General features: G+C 40.6%; 1 protein-coding gene and 1 long non-coding RNA gene across 3 annotated transcripts in view; one reads left to right on the top strand and one right to left on the bottom strand.

Annotated features, from left to right (window-relative positions):
- The window catches only part of LOC112946361, an 11,825-nt gene extending 9,276 nt beyond the window's left edge, over positions 1 to 2,549 (bottom strand). The window contains exon 1 of the long non-coding RNA XR_003249228.1: positions 2,498 to 2,549. This is a non-coding gene — a long non-coding RNA (uncharacterized LOC112946361). The remainder of the gene's footprint in view (positions 1 to 2,497) is intronic.
- Positions 2,550 to 3,373: 824 nt separating this feature from the next.
- On the top strand, positions 3,374 to 18,625 carry WDSUB1 (WD repeat, sterile alpha motif and U-box domain containing 1). Of its 2 annotated transcripts, none has more exons than XM_026038146.1 (11): positions 3,374 to 3,412; positions 4,289 to 4,709; positions 8,342 to 8,526; positions 9,901 to 9,990; positions 10,693 to 10,786; positions 11,967 to 12,000; positions 13,573 to 13,613; positions 13,700 to 13,806; positions 14,636 to 14,815; positions 16,956 to 17,096; positions 18,331 to 18,625. In XM_026038146.1, exons 2-11 carry the CDS (start codon positions 4,312 to 4,314, stop codon positions 18,507 to 18,509), a joined length of 1,449 nt encoding a protein of 482 aa, XP_025893931.1. In that variant the 5' UTR covers positions 3,374 to 3,412; positions 4,289 to 4,311; the 3' UTR covers positions 18,510 to 18,625. The 2 variants fall into 2 exon arrangements, with proteins under 2 accessions (XP_025893931.1, XP_025893929.1); XM_026038144.1 differs by having other exon boundaries at positions 3,408 to 3,541.
- The last annotated feature ends 142 nt before the right edge of the window (positions 18,626 to 18,767 follow it).

The following is an 18,767-nucleotide window of genomic DNA, read 5'->3' as shown; positions in this document are numbered from 1 at the left end:
TTTTTTTTTTTTTTTTTTAGGAGTGTTAACATCCACTAGTATGTGTGGCACGGATACAATAAAAGACTGTTTTGCAAACCAGTTTTTCTTGGCGATTTTACTACTTCAGATACTCTGTATACAGGAATATTTTTAATAATATTTTGGGAGTCTTGCATTTAGCTTAAAGGCCTTATTTGTGGCCTTTTACTGGTAACTCATAAAAAAAGAATTGCCAAGCGGTATCTGTTTCAATGAGCATAAATAACACCAATTAGTTAAGGCTTTAGGGTATACTCATGGCTATACTAGTATTTGACCTCTTTCTGGCGGTCCTGTTTACTCCTTTTACAGTGTGAACACTAATGATAATATAGACAGATACATATAATGTTTCTTAATTTTTTTTGTCATTCCAAAACCTTTTTTGTTCTTGAGTCTGGGGAAGGTCAGGAGACACAGTGACTGCTGACTGCAGAAACTGGAAGAATAGCAGATGAGTTGCAGAGCCAAGCTGCAATACAGCTCTCTCAGAAAGTAATGTTTATTCTGATTTGCTTACAAATCAGACCTGCCTTTCTTGGGAGGAATGTCGTGCTTGAGTGCCTGGAAAGGATGGTGCCTTTCCATGAGCACCCATTTCTGTTTCTTCCCTGCAAGATGCAGTTCAGATTATCTTTTGAAAAGCCTGCTAGAACTGTGCTTTCCTGGAGTGACAGTCTTGTGCAGGTGACAGGCGGCTCCATCCTGGCCTCACCCTTCACTCACTCCTTGCTTTACGTTTTATCACCCAACTGAAAACTTGAGTAAAAAGGGTTCACTTGCGTGAAGGTATGGGAGGTGGGAAGATTTGACAATGGGAAGAGTTCACAGTGAAAATATAATATAGACCTGTAATACTCTTAAGAGTATGTTTAAATTATTGGTAAAACCATTTATTTGCTGCATTTATTTGATTTGTTTTGGATTCTGTTCTGATTTATATTTTATACTTACATTAAATTCATTATTTTCTAAAAAGTTAGAAGAACCATAGCAGGTATATATTAGTGTATTTCTCAGGCTGCATCCTCATTCAGCTCAAAAGTAGGAAAGTTGAAGAGATTATAGCTATAAACAGCTATGATGGTGAGGTAATTTTCACCTCCTAACTTCACATTACCAACATGTTGCTTTGCTCACTGGCAGACAGTAAATATAATTACTGTTTGAATAAAATTTAATTCGAATAGCAAGCCTGAATCGTATGAATGTTGTTGTACTATCTTTACAGGTAACAGGCAAGGCAAATTAGATGGAATTTAACTAGTACAAAAATAAGCTTAATTTTCCTTCTTGTGCAATTTTGATCTCCTCTAAAACTTTCTTAGAAGAAAATTTCTCTGGTGTGCTCTATTTCTGAGCAAAGGAACCCCACACCATCTATACTTTGAGGATTTCTTGACAAACTTGCAAACCCTTAAAGTACCATTAATGATGGTCAGTGAAGAGTTTTTCTGGTTGGAACTGTGGGATTTGTTTTGTTCGTTGTGTCTCTTAAAATAGGATGCTGTACAAGCAGCTGGAATTCAACAGCAGTCACCCTGGACAAAATAGTACATTCTGTAGTATTGCAGAAGAGAATGTATTTTGGTGTGTTTTTATGTTTGTTTTTAAAGGCTGGAGCACTGAGCCACCTACTCTGTTCTCAAGTAACTCCACACTTAAGACTTTCTACAGAAGGAAATACTTGTCACATTGCAGAGAGGGTGAGATGAACAGCTGTCGTCGTGAATAATTTCCTGCAGGGAATTAAATATTTGTGTTTTATTTTAAAACTACATGACTTTTCTTCCACAATCTCTTTTAAGCCTCCGAAGTGAGATCACGCACTTATGTCCGAGTTAAATCTTCCAGTTGTTTTTTGTTTTGATTCACTGCATGACTTCGGCAAGATACTGAACCTTTCTCTTGGTTCCCTTCTGTGTGTAGTATTCATGTTCTTTCCACCACTTCCATGTTTGTGAAGTATTTGATCTTATTTATAAAAGTGTTACATGATTATGCACCAAAGAAATGTGCTTAAGCACTCTTTTGCTATTATCTGTGTTATCTGGCTCCCCTATATACAATGAATTAAATTCTGTCAAGAAAATAATGATACATACTAAATTAATCATGTATTAAAGGTAATTCAGGTGAGGGGAAGGAGTTCACGTACAAACAACCTACCTTCAGCCTGATTTCCTAAAACTAAAACTGTTACCTGCATTAAACCTTTACTTAAAGCAACCCCCTTAACCCTCTGACAGGTGATTGCCGAGGGCAGCGCTGCAACCCGAACTGACAAGAGAGCACAGGCAGGAGCCCCAAACTGATCTGTGGTACTGACTCCTTGCCTGCTTTGGAGTAAGGGCTAGGTAAATCGCATTAATAATACCCAGGTGATGAAAACAGGAGCAGATGTGCAAAGAAGTGGATGCATAAAGACAGCCCCAGACCAGTTGCTGGATAAACGCACTGCGCTGCTCTCACTCACCGGCTGCTGCGGCCCAGAAGCGCCTCGGTCCCGAGCAGACGCCGGAGGCCGCGCGGGGGGAAGGCGTCGCTCTGCGGGAGCCCGGCAGGAGCTGCCGCAAGCCAAGACGGGCGCTCGGCGGCACGCGCAGCCACGACGACCAGGACGAATCGGGACGTTCTCCCCTGCAGCCCGCGACCCGCCCCGCCTCGCTGCTGAGGACGTCGTTAGGGGTTGAGCGCAGCCCTTCCACGCCCCGTCCTTCACGCCGAGGCAGCTCCACACGCCCCAGGGGATGAAAGGGCATCTTGGACGCGGGGGCCGCTTGCGGCAGGCTGAGAGTCTCGGGAAGCGCCACTCGCTTTTCTGGAAGAAATGCGAGTTTGATGCGCGCCTCCTTTTTCCCGCGTTCTTCGGCAGTGGCTGTTTGGGTACTCGGTGAAGGGAGGTCGCTGGGAGCCACAGCTCGCTCCCCGCTCCACTCCTGCCGCCGCCCGGGCTGCAGCCGCTGCGAGCGGAGCAGGCGTATCCGTGCGGGCGGGTCGAGAACGCAGTGCGCATGTGCGGGACGCGTCCAGCCGGGCGCGGGGCTCGTGGCGGGAAGCAACCGGGCCACGGCCACGGGGCCTCAGGAACGGTGCTTCGGACACCGCGGTCTCCGCCCCGCCCCTCAGCGCCGCGCGCCTCCCTCAGCGCCGCCCCGCCCCTCAGCACCGCCTCCCGCCCGCCTCCTTAGCGGAAGGGCGGCGGCAGCGGCTCCCAGCTGTCGTGGCCGAGCGGGCCACCGCCTCCGTGGCTGCCAGCTTGTTGCGCCATCGGGGGGCGATAACTGCGGGGCGTCGCAGGAAGGGGGCGGCCGATAGCGCCTGGAATTGCTGTGTCTTGTCCGTGAAGAGCTGCCTGCGGGTCAGGAGAGAGCAGCAGTTGCGGGAGGAGGTAATGCTGGAGTACTGAGCACCTGGCAGGCGCGCCAGGCCCCTGCGCTTGATGCCGGAATCTGCTGCTGCCCTGCTGCAGGGCGCCCGGGCTGCTCCCTCTACCTGCTCCAGGTCTGCTGGTGTCAAGGTGAATACACCGCTCTCTGGCCTCGCCTTTCCAGACACTGGGCTTTGTCCTGCCTGTCGGGCTCTCATAGTTGGAAGAAGAATGTTGTTTTTCTTCCCACAGATGAGATGTGGAAATGCATCGGATTAACCCTGTGTATCAGGGAAGGTAGAGACACAAGCTGCAGAATGGGACTGTGGCCTTGGGGTTATGACACTATATTGCCTTAATTCTCCAGCAGAAAGACAGCTTTTAGTTACTAGTATAACCCATTTGTTAACAGCTAGTTGATAGCTCCTGACCTTGTTTGTGAGACAAGGTATTCCTGACCTCTGCCAGCCCCTTCTCATCAGCATGAGTGTGTCAATTTTGTGTTAATTCTGTATCTTCACTGTATACGGCAGTCTGGCACAGGAGCACTCCGGACTTTTTGCTGTTGCTGCTGTGGAAGTATGAGAGGGATCAGAAGGTGGATTTTGAATAACATGGCCAGGCATAGCATGGAAAATTTGGCCCAGAAATGTTATTGAGCACATGTGTTGTATTGCAGAAATTTCAAGTTGAAATGAGTAAATGTTTAGATATGTCATAAAGCACTCATCTCACCGCATGGACGTTTAAGTTGCATGTAAAACAACACGTAGGTGAAAAATCTCTCCAGATTTTTTTTTTTTTTTTCTTCCAGAGAACATATCTTGTTGAGGTAGTATGTATCATTTATGGAATAGAAGGTAGATAGGTATAAATGTTGTAACTCTTTCTTTCCAGGTATTTTTTTCAAAACTGATACAATGGCGACATTAATTCGCACTTTAGCTGATCATAGCGATGATATCAACTACTGCGCCTTTTCTTCCTCATGCCTGGCTACGTGTTCCTTGGACAAAACGGTGCGCCTTTATTCTCTGAGTGACTTCTCGGAGCTCCCCTACTCGCCTTTAAGAGGCCACGCGTACGCTGTGCACTGCTGCTGCTTCTCACCCTCCGGACACACGCTGGCCTCGTGCTCCACAGACGGCAGCACCATGGTCTGGGACACGCGCGACGGGCGGAGGCTGGCAGTGCTCCCGCAGCCCAGCAGCAGCCCTGTCCGGGTCTGCCGCTTTTCCCCGGAGTCCACGTATCTCGTGTCGGGAGCAGCCGATGGGAGTGTGGTCCTGTGGAATATGCAGTCACTGAAATTGTACAGGTGAGAGACGGGTGCTTTTGGCAATCTTGTTGTCAAATACACAATTTATTATAAGTACTGGTCATTTGGTTGGTTGTACTGTGAACAGGACTCACATGCTTATGCCGCTAATTTAGGTCATTTTTTCTTTTTGTTTTTTAAGCCTAATAATGCCACTCAAGAAGCTTTCATTTTTATGCAAGAATATTTGAAGTCCAGAAGTTTGACAATTCTTCTAAATCTTTATAATCAAGCAATCCAAAAAGTTTGGAAAGCAATAGCACAAGCCATATTGTTTCAGGATAAGTTTTAAATGCTAATGGGAAGAATGGAGTATTGGAGATAAATTGGTTAGCATGATAAGTAGCATTTCATCTGGGTTTCCAGGACATAGAATCTGTTTGAAATAAAACAGATCATTTTTAGTGATATTATGCAGGAAAAGGTATGAACCTTGGAGAGATTCTCAAAATCCTTTCCTGTGTCTCAAAATATAAGTAAGGCCTTCAGGCTGGATACTGTAATTTGTGCTTAGGCAAGCTATTATTAAAATTTTGTACCAGCAATTACACAGTATCTCTCTAAAATCAGGAAATGAGAAATTTAGAAAAGGTGAGAAAATTTATGAAATATTCCATTCTTCCTCAGGATGCTGAATGAGCAACCATTTTTTTAAGCCAAGCTTACTTGTTTTCTTTTAATCCCCCATCAAGCATATTAACTGCTTTTATGGCCTCTCTACTTCTGTCTTCCACGGCAGCAGATGAGATAGGAACTCATTTTCCCCACCCGCCTCCAAGTGTTTAATTATCTGAAGTCTTTAATCTGGAATCTTGTCCATAAACAGACTTCTAATGGATTTTTGACACTTCTCTACTGTAATGCATAAAGAGACATGAAAGGATTCTTTTGTTTGAAGGGAATAGTAAATGGCTGATTACTTTCTGTTTCTTAGTTTTATCTTTTAGAAAAATCAGAAGTGTGTTTCCTCTCATTCATGAGTTCTAAAGCCCAGGAGTTTATCTGTTTGAGGTATTACAATTGAGGTGATTACAATTTATATTCAGCATACCAGTGACTGGAGGAGGTAAAACAGTAATGCTAAAAAGTAATTTCCTTATAAATATTTGCTTTTAATATATGCAATGAGGCCTGTGACTTAGCTGATTAATACATATAAGGAATGTATAGAAAATATATATATGTATTTTTTTAAGATAAATTCGCTCCATTTTGGTGTTTATGAAACAATAAGCATTTTAAGGCTTCTTGCCATTAATTACACTAATTAAAATTGCAATCAGCAGAAGAGAATTTTACAGAATACAACAAAGAAGGAAACGTATTTTTCTTTCTCTCTGGAAATGAAGTTTATTGCTGTAGATATGGTGTTTATATCTATGATTTCTTTCCCCCCACCACAGCCTCTACTTGAATATTCAGCCATGCCCGATGGGCCTTGTGTTAGGAGTGGGATACTTGCAAATTACATCACGTTGCATTCCAGATGCTAGCAGGATTCTGGACTGACTCCAAGACATGTGTATCTGCTAGGATTTTTCTTGTTAAATGTTGCTAATAGCTAAAACTTAAGAACTAAAATCTGAGATCAGTTTATGAAGTCTCTTCTGGAGTATTTAAAAACAGAAGATTTTTCACAGATTCACAGAATTCACAGAATATTTAAGGTTGGAAGGGACCTCTACAGATCATCTAGTCCAACCTTCCTGCTCAAGCAGGCACACCTACAGCATGTGGCACAGGGCGGCATCCAGGCGGGTTTTGAAGACCTCCAGAGAAGGAGACTCCACAACCTCCCTGGGCAGCCTGTTCCACTGCTCTGTCACCCTAACAGTAAAGAAGTTGCTCCTCACCTGCAGACAGAACTTCCTGTGCTCCAGCTTATGGCCATTACCCCTCGTCCTATCGCTGGCCACCAGTGAGAACAGCTTGTCCCCTTCCTCCCTGCATTCTCCCTTCCTGAAATTATACATATTAATCATATCCCCTCTGAGCCGTCTCTTCTCCAGAGAAAACAGGCCCAGCTCACTCAGCCTCTCTTCATACGAGAGATGTTCCATTCCCTTAATCATCCTGGTTGCCCTTCTCTGGACCCTCTCCAGAAGCTCCACGTCCCTCCTATACTGGGGAGCCCAGAACTGAACACAGTACTCCAGGTGCGGCCTCACCAGAGCTGAGTAGAGGGGCAGAATCACCTCCCTTGACCTGCTGGCAACACTCCTCCTGATGCAGGCCAGGATCCCATTGGCCTTCTTGGCCACGAGGGCACACTGCTCACTCMTGGTTAACTTAGTGTCAACCAGGACTCCCAGGTCCCTCTCCGTGGAGCTGCTTTCCAGCAGGTCGAGCCCTAATCTGTACTGATGCCTGGGGTTATTCCTCCCGAGGTGCAGGACCCTGCCCTTGTCCTTATTGAACCTCATGAGGTTCCTGGCAGCACAGCCCTCCGGAGTGTCGGCCACTCCACCCAGCTTGGTGTCATCYGCAAACTTGCYCRGGGTGCRYTCCGTGCCCTCGTCCAGGTCATTGATAAACAAGTTGAACAGCACTGGGCCCAGCACTGACCCCTGGGAGACACCACTGGCCACAGGCCTCCAACTGGACTCGACAGGCCTCCAACTGGACTCGAATTTTTTGTTTGTTAGTTTGTTTTTCAAATTACTTTTTCTTTGCTAGCAGTCTAAAATTAACTCTGCATTATGAACCACAGAATATTATTCTAGTCAGCTGCAGCTGAGTGGTGCCTTGTTCTGGCTTGAACAGAATACAGTGAAATTGTGGGAGATACTTTTTTCACTCTTTGCACATGTATGTTTATCACAGAATCTTAAAGGTTGGAAGGGACCTCTAGAGATCGTCTAGTCCAACCTTACTGTTCAAGCAGGCACACCTACAGCATGTGGCACAGGGTGGCATCCAGGTGGGTTTTGAAGACCTCCAGAGAAGGAGACTCCACAACCTCCCTGGGCAGCCTGTTCCACTGCTCTGTCACCCTCACAGTAAAGAAGTTGCTCCTCACCTGGAGATGAAACTTCCTGTATTTCAGCTTATGTTCATTACCCCTTGTCCTATCGCTGGCCACCAATGAGAAGAGCTTGTCCCCTTCTTCCCTGCATTCTCCCTTCATGAACTTATACATGTTAATCATATCCCCCCTCAGCCTTCTATTCTGCAAGCTGAATAGGCCCCACTCACTCAGCCTCTCCTCATACTAGAGATGTTCCAGTCCCTTTATCATCTTTGTTGCAAGTTAAAGGTAATTCAGTGATGACTGTTAAAATTATCTCACCATAGAACTTAAAAGAGACTGTTGAGCCCTTAATGTTCTGCGTGCATGCAGAGTGGTGTTAGTTTGAAACTTATTTTTATGCCATACAGTTAAATTGCTGGGTTGAGGGTGACATCTCACACATTTCCATCTGTTGTGAAAGAGCAAGTTCTAGTTCCTCTAATGCCACATTTTGCAACTCTTTGCATTGTTGATGTCTGCCCTTTGTTACCATGTTCCAAAGTTAAGTTCAGCAGTTGGTTTATTGTATCAATGAACTATCTATTGTATCTACTGTAATACAGAGATCAGTTCTTCAGAACATCACTTCTTCTAAATTCAAATTTCTACTTTTGCTTTTCAGATCTGGGAACGTTAAAGATGGTTCTCTGGTAGCCTGTGCATTTTCTCCTAATGGAAATTTCTTTGTCACTGGATCATCATGTGGTGATTTAACCATTTGGGATGATAAAATGAAATGCCTGTATAATGAAAAAGCACATGATCTTGGCGTTACCTGCTGTGATATTTCTTCACTACCAATTTCTGGTTAGTTACTTGACACTTCTGGAGAGGAGTGTAGAAGAATTATTTTTCTGTAGTTATGCTTTTTATCATCAGTGCCCAAGATTAACAAGTGACAGTTCTCTGATGATGCTTCAGAATATTCTGAATATTTTTAATTAAAAGCTGTGCTGAGTTTGATGAAAATAAAGGTAGTACATAAAAAAACAAGGTGATTTGCATGCTTATGATATTAGCATGGTTTTAGTAGATAATTATCCTGCCTGGCCTTTGGAAGATGTTTGGGCAGTGCCTGCAGGTGAAGCATTATCTCCTGGGACTAAGAAGGGTGCTAGATGATGCAGTGCCACAGTACCATTCACACTTTACTCTTTCATAGTTTGTTTCCCACAGGGCAGGAATGGATTACAGCGATTCAGAGAACTTTAAACATAATAGGCTGAATGTTTCACGTGTAGCAGGTTGACTGTTTCCTCTGTACCTGCCTTTGTTGGTGGAGCTATGGGAATCAGTGAACCCAGGATATTGTCTGTCTACTAAGATGCGTTTCCGTAGAACTCAGTGTAAGGTGCTCTGCAGTGACTATCATGACATTGGTGCAGAACAGCCAAAAACACTCCGAAAACACTAGAGAGCAAACTTTTTGGAGAACCTCATTCCCGAAAACTACACAGCTTGAAAGATGAGCCCTTAAAGCATCTGTTAAATCTTTCTGATTTCCAGCCTTAATACTGGTGATGCTTGTTATAGTGTTAAGACTTGGTGCATGTATCTTCCACATGTGTCTCCATGCAAGTCAGCCTACTTGTAATGTACGTGTGAAACTTCATCCTTGTATAAAGAGAAGCTCATAGTTGTTTTTTCCTAAACTAAAAGACAAGTAGAAGAATTAGATGGTCTTTTCTTCATGGTCTTCCTTACATACACTACTGTTCACTTTTCTTATTTTAGTCACTGTATCTGATCATTCCCTAGGGCAATGGATCAGATTCTGGAGTTTGCATACAGCTTCCTATCATTTTTAAAGTCTTTTTTTAAAGTTTTAAAGTCTGAGGAATACTAAACTGTAAAAGAAATGTCTATAACCATATAATTTAGGTTTAAAGACTGCAGTCTTACACTCAGAAGATAAAGGAGTCATTTGCCATTAATGAAACTTAAAATAGCAGCACAGTAGTGCAGTTCTGGCCTTTATTGACATATCCACAAAGCAATATAAAAATGACATCTGTTTCTTACTTGCAAAAGCTTTTATAACTTCTGCATTTTTTTGAACACCCAAAAAGACTAAGGAGACCTATCAAATTTCAGTGTAGGAATGCTTAGTTCTGCATAGCTGTCATGTTATTCTTTCCAGTGCTTCTGAGTCACCTTAATATTTTTTTTTAATTTTGTCAGATGGTGAACATGAGTCCAGATACTTGATGGCTTCTTGTGGTCAAGATAGTCAGATCAAACTCTGGCTTATTTCGTTTGCAGATTTCTTAGGTGTGTAGTAATTTTTATTTTCTTTTTTCTTATCCAGTTGTCTTCTTAATGTTTTAAGTAAAAATTTGCATCTAAGATTGCTGTCTTGGTTTCACAGTTAAACTAGCCACAATCTGAACGTTTTCTTTTCAGTGCTTCAGTGCTAGGGCATGCTGCGCTTTTTGAGACTGGGCCCTGTGGCCTTTTTTTTTAGTCATCGTTTTATATGATGGCAAAAGTGAAGATTTATAAAAGAAATACACCGTAAAAAAAAATGCCCAGAGTTAATATTATTTTATATATATATATATATATATATATATATATAATATATATAAAATCCTGTTTAGTCCCTGAAGTGTTGGCTTCTGCTAGAAGTGCCATGTTGATGTGTACCTACTGTGTAGAGATTAGGTATGTGACCAAAACCATCTTCCATAGAATTTTTTAGTTATCTTTTACATAAGAACCTCTAGAGGTGAATATTACATGTACTGATACACTTTTATCTATCTGAAGCACTGTTAGACCATTACTAGGGTTATGAAGTAAAGAAGCTAGGATGGTGAAAATTAAGTTGCCTCTGCAAACTTACATCCTCTTTATCTGTAGGCAACATGTCACAGAGCCAGTTCTTTGAGATACCTATATACTTTTTTAAGGGAGATTATCTTATACCTAATCAAATATTTTCTTATGTAATAATTTTTTATCTATTTTTAGGTGCTGAGTTAAAGTATAAATGCACATTGAGTGGACATTCTGCCCCAGTTCTGGCTTGTGCATTTTCTTATGATGGACAGATGTTAGTTTCAGGGTAAATAGTATATTTTAATTTTTTTTAATTATATTTAACTCTGTCATTTGCTATGGTCAGTAGTGTTTCATGTCCTGTCTAGGTGTTTCCCATGTCCTGTTAGTTAGCCCAACCTTAGATCAGGGCCTTAGCAATGACAAGAGACTAAGAAAGTGGATTTGTTCAGCTATAAGGAGAAAGGGCTCACAGGACCCGGGGGGACAAGGGACCTACCTGCCGGCAGGTACTCAATCAGGAGGATATAGAGACGATGGAGCCAGACACTTCTCAAAGGGCCCGGAAGAGGACGCAAGGCAGTAGGTGTAAGTTGGAACGTGGGAAATTCTTCCTAGATGTAAAGAAAAAAATATTCTACCATCAGGTTGGTTGGACATTGGATGATTGCCCAGAGAGGTTATGAGATTCTATTAGAGATACTTGGAGATGGATGTAAAACAAAAGAGTGCTTTAAAAATAGTTCCTTTGTAATAATTATGTGTGTGTGTATGTATGTATTCTACACATACAAGTATAGATTTCAAGAATGATGTATGTTATATGTATTTTTGTTTCACATTCAGAGTCTGAAATTAAATTGCTCAAATGCATTGACAGCACTTAAAAACTATTTAAAAAAATCTGTATGGAGATGCAGCAACCACTTATATACACTGCCACTTAGGTGGTATCATCTATCTTGTACAATCTTCCAGGAAACATTGTTGTCATGGCAAAAAAACTATGCAATTTGTGTATAATGAAGCATTTTACATATTACAGCGCACCACTATCTCTAGTTCACTTTGTAAATGAAATGATTTCAAAAGTAAAAGGAAATGCTGAAAATAAATAATGGATGGTAAGATGCTGTGCAGAGTAGAGCTGGTATTACAGAGGCAGACATGGTAAAGACACTGGGAAGAAGTAGGATTGGGACTAGGTGGCATAAATACTGTAGAAGTCCTCTACATCAGAAACTCTCTTGGAAGTGCAGAGTTTTTGGAGGTAGCTATTAGCTTTTACCTTATGTTTTATGTCCATCAAATCAGTATCCTCTGTCTAAGCTGGATATGGGTGGATGGAGGGGATTTAGTTATGTACCATTTTAAGAAACTGATGCTAATAGGTTTTGTATTTTTTAGAATTGAAAATTATTTTGTTTTCTTATTCCTTTCTGTGCATCTTTGTTATTTTTTCAAAGGTCTGTGGACAAATGTGTCATAATATATGAAACCGTAAGTATATTATAATGCATGAATATTCATGAGATTGTTGTCTTTAGATAGCATCGCTGCTTCTGAGTGTTTTGTTAAGATAAGTAAATATTGAAGGATAAGTACTAGGTACTATATAAATCCAAAATATTTGCTGTGCATTTGGAGGGAAGAGAGGAGGTTTGAGACATGACAATTTGAGGAAAATGCCTCAAATGTCTCCTAAGAACTGATCAGTCCCTCTTTCATAACATTTGTTTCTTAAGCGTTTGTTATGTAAGTTCTCTACTGTCTTTCATTATTCACTGAATCTTTTATTCATACATTATCTTCTTATTGAAATAGAAGAATTTTTGTTGATCTTAAATTTTATCTGAACATTAAAAGACCTGCAGTTTTTGATTTAAGAAATTCAGGAATAGTGATTATAAAAATTCTTTATTAAGTTATATACAAAGTACATAAAGCAGAAACATAATGAAGAATTCACTTCATCTGGTAGAAAAAAGTGTTTATTAAGTGTAGTGTCCTTTCTTTAAAACTTACGGCATTTTCTGCAGTACTATAATACTATATCCTCAGTGGTTCACATGTGCATAGTGTTTACCTTAGCATTTTTGTAGTGCTTTAAATAATAATTTTGCTGAAATTAAGGGTGAACAAATCTTTTAAACTTTGTCAGCGCATCAACCCTCTAGATTTATGGACCCTTTCTCACCCCAACCCCTCTCAGAAAAAAGTAAAACCATACAGGAATAAAATTCCTTGACAATGTCATGTTGTTATAGATAATAACCTTGCATGAGAGGGAGGAAAGCTTTACTTTGAAGTAGGACACTTTTATGATAGTTCAGAAAAATTGGAATACTCACTGATCAGTTAGTGTATCAGTAAAACTTTGGAATAACGTTCCTCTTAATCTTTTAATTCTCTCTGGACCTGACAAAGAAATTTTGTCTTTCAAAAGCAAGAAATCTTGTGGATCTTAGGTTAAAGTTATGCAGAAATGATGGTGTTTGTTTTTGTATGTAGTATCATCTAGTGGTCAAATAGGTGAACCGCAGATTGTCACCTTTGATCTATTACTGCTTTTTCGTAAGTATTATAGTCTGCAGTCTATCCTAATTTCACTTGCACATCTCTCTCCATCATTTTTAATACTAAATTTGAAGAAGAAATGTTTCTGTCTGCATAAGCAGTCAGCTGATACAGAATTTTGGAAAAATACAATAAATTCAGTTGATATTTCTAAAATTATTATGGTTGAACTTTCATGATGATTTATTGTTGAAGGAGAGCCAAGTTCCAGTGAATTTAATAGAGCACTTCAAGCAGGAAGTTTAAGTTACATTTTTGACTCTTGATAACCATCTTTATTAGTGTAACTTCTCTGAAAGTGACTTCCGTCACTTTCCAAAATGATGATTTATTCTTACTCATTTTTGTAAGGAAGTATATAGAGGGAATATATTATAGTGTATATATCATATAATTATATATTATGTAGTCCAAGCATAGTATGTGTATATTTATTTATACATGGGGTGTGTGTGATATTTTTTTAATTTAAAAATGCAAATGCTTCTTTCTCAGAGTACTGGCAATATCCTTCATACATTGTCTCAACATACCAGGTATGAATTCAGTACAATTTTTCTGTTTCACTACTAATAAAACATTTTTTTAATGCTACATTTCACACATTTGTTTTTATTTCTAGATATGTTACAACTTGTGCTTTTGCACCATGTGTTCTCTTACTTGCCACAGGTTCAATGGATAAAACTGTGAATATATGGCAATTTGACCGTAAAGAACCCTATTCAGGTTCGTATTTGAAGTATTTGTAGCTTCTACTTAATACTTTAGGCACAGTATTATTATATATCCTCTGAAGATGAAAAAAACCCTTTTTTTTAATCTGAATTTAGTCTGTAAACTTATGATTACATGACACAATATTTATCTTATTTCCAATTATGTCCTAGATGGGTATTTTCTTTTTATCTTTTAATTAAAAGATATATTAGAAATATTTTAATTTTACTGATGTATTATATCTCTTTTACTGATAATCTCCTTTTCTTATTCTTCAATATCATTTCGAAGGTGGGTGTTATTCCCATAATAGTAAAGATTTTATTCACAAGTACCACTGGCAATGGATTAATCAAAAATATGCTAATTGCAGGTATAATTGTGAACAAGAAATTCTGTTTGCTGTTTAGATGAAATAGGCTAATTAATGTTACACTATACATTGGCACATGGAGTATAGGGAACAAAGATACATAAGTCTTTGTTCAAACCTCAAGAATAAGTCTAGCATTCAGTCTGCTTTTCTAAAGAAGTGCAAGTCTTTGTTTCAGTGATTGATGACACTTTTTAGTATTTTAGTTTAATTCAGACACAATAGCAGGATCACCTACGAGACATCACCTAGACTTCTAGGAGATTAAATTCTTCTGAACTTGGAAATTAGAATTACTGGTCTCACTTAATGAAGATCTAATAAGAACCACTCTTATTAGATCTTGCAGAGTGTTTAGTTGTGAGAGAACTTGGAAAACTTGATGCCAACCTTGCTTTTAGAGATGTTTTTGTTTCATTGATGCTTCTTTTTTTAAACTGTCTTTTATAATTTTTTCCCCCAAAGGAAATATCATACAAAATGAATCTAAGATGGCTGTTGCAAATTGGTCAGAGGAAGATGTTTTGGCCTGGCTTCATGTGCAGGGCTTAACAGATCTTGTTGGGATTTTCAAAATGAATAATATAGATGGCAAGGAGCTCCTGAATCTTACGAAAGAAAGTCTGATGAATGAATTAAAAATCGGTAAGCATATAGAAGTGCAAACAATTTTTAACTTTTAGAGTACTTATCCTGGGTATCTAGGGATGAGAATGCATATATGGATATTTTTCCCCTATGTGATTTTTAGTTACCATGCGTGATCAAAAAAACGATGATGTTACATTATCCAAAATATACTTTTTTGGAGTTTCTCTTTTCTAGAGACATGAAATAGACATCTACCAATACTCCTTTGTTAGGTGGTCTCTTTTTTGTTGTTTTATTTTCTCATAGCTTAAGCTATGAGAAATTTATGTCAGATTTTGTATACTTGTAATGATTTTGCCTTTGGTAAATAGGGTACTATATAGTTTTCCCTGGCTGTTTGTAAAAGTGATAGCTTATAATATTATGTGCTCAACTACCTTGAATCTAGCGGGGTCTTGATTTGTTGATTAGTAGATACATCAAAGGAATTATTCCCTATCTGTCATGGCTCACACATGAGTTAACAAAATAGGAAAACACTGTCTGTCTAAACCTGTATGTTTTAAATGTTACTGAACTCAGTTTACATTTTAGGAACCCATCATGTCCCCATGCTTGAATGATCATGGTTTTTTTTAACTTGATAGCCTGTTTTTAGATCTAAAAATACATCATTTAGCTGTTTAATATGATCTTGCAAAATAACTCCAAGACTTTTTTTTATAGTCTTTGCAAAATGAGTTTTGTTTAGTGTTTTGATTGATAGGATAGGTGCTTTTTCCTGTATTATTTCCTGCTAGCTTCTAATTTTTGTCCCATTAGTCTTTACCTCTGTTTTGCATTTAATAAAAAGTTTCCTGGTGTCCCTAAAGGCAGTTAATCTAAGGGAAAGCAACCAGCAGATTGTTTACAGACCATTTCATTAGATGCTTTGTTTTTATGTTTTTTTTTTTGAAAGAATCATCTGTTACATTGCAAATGGAACTAGTTTCCATGTAAATGACACCATATTGAGCTTCCTCAGATTTTGGACAAGATAGTGACCATCCCAAGACCCTTCTTCACAGAATCCCATTCTGTGATTCTGTGAGAGTATGTCAGTAAATTATTTTATTGTAAAGTAAGTCACTTCCCTTTCAGCGTAGGAGGGTTACACGTGTTGTCTGAGCCTTGATGTGCACTAAGTTTAAAGTTTCTTTTATGAACTATGCATACAGCAGCAAAGTGTTCGTGTGCAGGCAGAGTGTGCAGACATCCTGTAACTGTTCTGGTGAGTGACTTAAAGATGGCCAGTTGTGGTTCATGGCTTGTCTGTTATTTGCAGACTCAAGAGCCTTTGAACTAGGCAATCTGAAAGAGTTCAAGGGCACATAGTGCATCCTTCTGTATTTATCTTTTTACATCAGGTTGACATTTTAGCTTAGCTAAAAATCCAAGGCTTTTTATTTTTACCATAGTAATGTCATTGTAAATTATAACACAGCAGTGCAATACAGCAGGGGTTATGTATTGTACTGGAGCACTGTGAATTACATTATATGACAAAAGCCGAGGTGAAGGCTAAGGGACATCTTGTAACTTAAATCTTTGCAGGAAGATCACTTGGTGAGGAGGCAAGAGAACAGTGTGCTGTGAGCGCAGGAAGGAGGCAGCCCCACACTGCAGTTATAGTCACTGTCTTACTCTGTATGTGTGTGTTTCGTTTTAATCTAAGTCTTCAGGAAGTGGACTTTTGGGGAGGTTAAGCAGCATCAGAAATGCCGCTGAAGGATTTCAGCCCTCTGTGACCATCCTGGGTAGCAGCACCCAGGCAAAGTGCAGGGAAAACCCTGTCCTCACTGGGTGATCTCATAGTGGTTTTTGCCTTGTTCTAGGGGGAAACACACTAGCTCTTCCACTCTATCCCCCTCCGCCCTACAGTTTTGCACATAGAGAAGTGCATTTATGTCTTCTCTGCATCTAATACACAGAGCACTGTTGTGGCAGGCTTACCGTCGCAGCGATGTTGCGCCTGCCTTTCTGCTGCTGTTTGTCACTACTGGGCAGTATTAGCATGAGCAGCCCTCAGTGTCTGCAGTGTGGCTGTAAGGCCGTTTTGGCTGTAAGGGCAGGGCCAGACCTTGGGCCCTGCAGTCCTGGGCAGCACAAGACGACCGTTCAGTGCTTTTCACTTACTGCACCAATAACTTTTCAGAGTCTCTAGGCCTGCGCAGTAAAGTTCTCCGCAAAATTGAGGAACTAAGGATGAAAATGGAATCTGCTCCTGTTGCCATCCCAGATGAATTCTTATGTCCGATAACAAGGGAGCTTATGAAAGAGCCTGTTATTGCCGCTGGTATGTCTTTAAGCAACTTTTATTAAAACAAATGGTTTAAGGGGAAAAAATAGATGTATGACACTAACAATGGGCATATCTTACATGTCCTAAAAAAGTTAAATCCTCTGCCATGCAAGACTCTTAACATACGCTTTGCTCGTGGCTTTTTTTTTTTTTAACATGTTTTTGTGCCACTGTACATAGAGAACTGCAGTCTTAATTACAGCCATGCTTTGGCCAGTGTACACAGGGAATGTGCACATAGATAAGAAACAAAGCAGGCCTCTCCCTAACTTGTAGCACGTGTAGGACACTTAAAAGTCAGCACTGCATGAGCTTGATTGAACCCAGAGCAAGACCAAACCGAGAGACCTGGAGCAGTCAGGCAGCTGTTCTGCAATTCAAACATTTTACTGAAAACCTGACGCCACTGAGCTGTGGGGCTGGGCAGGGGAGCCTGAGCCCCTGCAACAGGGAGGCCCCTGCAGCAGCTCCCCCCCCCGAGGCGGCTCCACAGGACCCGGACGCTGCCTGTGGCACCCCAGCATTTCCTGCTCCACGTTCTGCTTCTGTGGGGCAGCCCAGGTGTAGGTTCACCTGCTAATGATGCTTAGACCCCTGCCACTCCTTGGGGAAAGAACTGGCACAGGCATCTCAGTGCCCGCTTGGGGAGTGAAAATTACCGCCCCCCCCCCCCCCCCCCCCCCCCCCCCCCGCTACATCAGCAAAACCAGGCTGAGAAATACTGGGAACAGTTACCAGCCACCCCATCTATTTAGTGCAAGAAATTGGGCATTGCAGTGCAACATGCTTTATGAAAACAGTCACAGCCATAGCTGGCTCTTTGGTCTAATGCTTTAGCCAGAGTTGTTACCATGTGTAAGAATTTTCCATTGACCAACATGCACTGTGTCATCAATGAACGAGTTTCATTTGTGCAAATGAATTTACAGTGTTTTTTTAAACTGCTTGTGCTAGCTAGTCAGTGGACTACAGTAGTTTCAGAAGTTTAACCAAATTTGATTTTAATAGTAGTGTATAAGGTTTTGCAGGAGTATAGTTAAGCACGTAACAATTTTTTTTATTGAAATAAAAATACTTGGATGATGCATGATCTGGCACCAGTTTTTGTATACAGGGTCATGAGAATCATGAGGAAGAAAGAGGCTCCAGTTAGGGCAGAGGAGAAAACTAAGTGCTGCAGCATGCTGGTGTCTATAACTTTCGTTCTTGGTGGCGGTTGTTGTCGTAGATGGCTATTCTTATGAAAAGGAGGCACTGGAAAACTGGCTCAGCAGCAAGAGACGCTCCAGCCCCATGACGAACCTCCCGCTGCCCTCAGTCCTCCTGACACCCAACAGGTCCCTGAAAACAGCCATCAGCCGCTGGCTGGAGAGCCAGCCGAAAGGCAGTGACGCCGCTCCACCCTAGCGCCGCTTATTACAACTGAGTGGAAGCAACCAAGTGGTGTAACTGCACTGGAAACAACTGGAAAGGGAGACAGCTACTCTTACGGTCTATCCTGTGACTGTAACTTAAATGTGAACAGTTAAAAAAAACAAGACAAAGCAAATAAAAAATTGGTGCCTCCAAAAAAATACCGAACAACATTTTTCTGAAGTTACTGGTATCTTAAGTGCACACTCTTTGACAAATGAAGTCTTGAAATTCACAGTTTTTAAATTAAAA

Source organism: Nothoprocta perdicaria, unplaced genomic scaffold (assembly GCF_003342845.1).
Source record: "Nothoprocta perdicaria isolate Ctin4 unplaced genomic scaffold, notPer1 scaffold_203, whole genome shotgun sequence".
Lineage (NCBI taxonomy): Eukaryota > Metazoa > Chordata > Aves > Tinamiformes > Tinamidae > Nothoprocta > Nothoprocta perdicaria.
The sequence above is the reverse complement of the archived record's forward strand: the minus strand, read 5'-3'. Positions and strand labels throughout refer to the sequence as shown.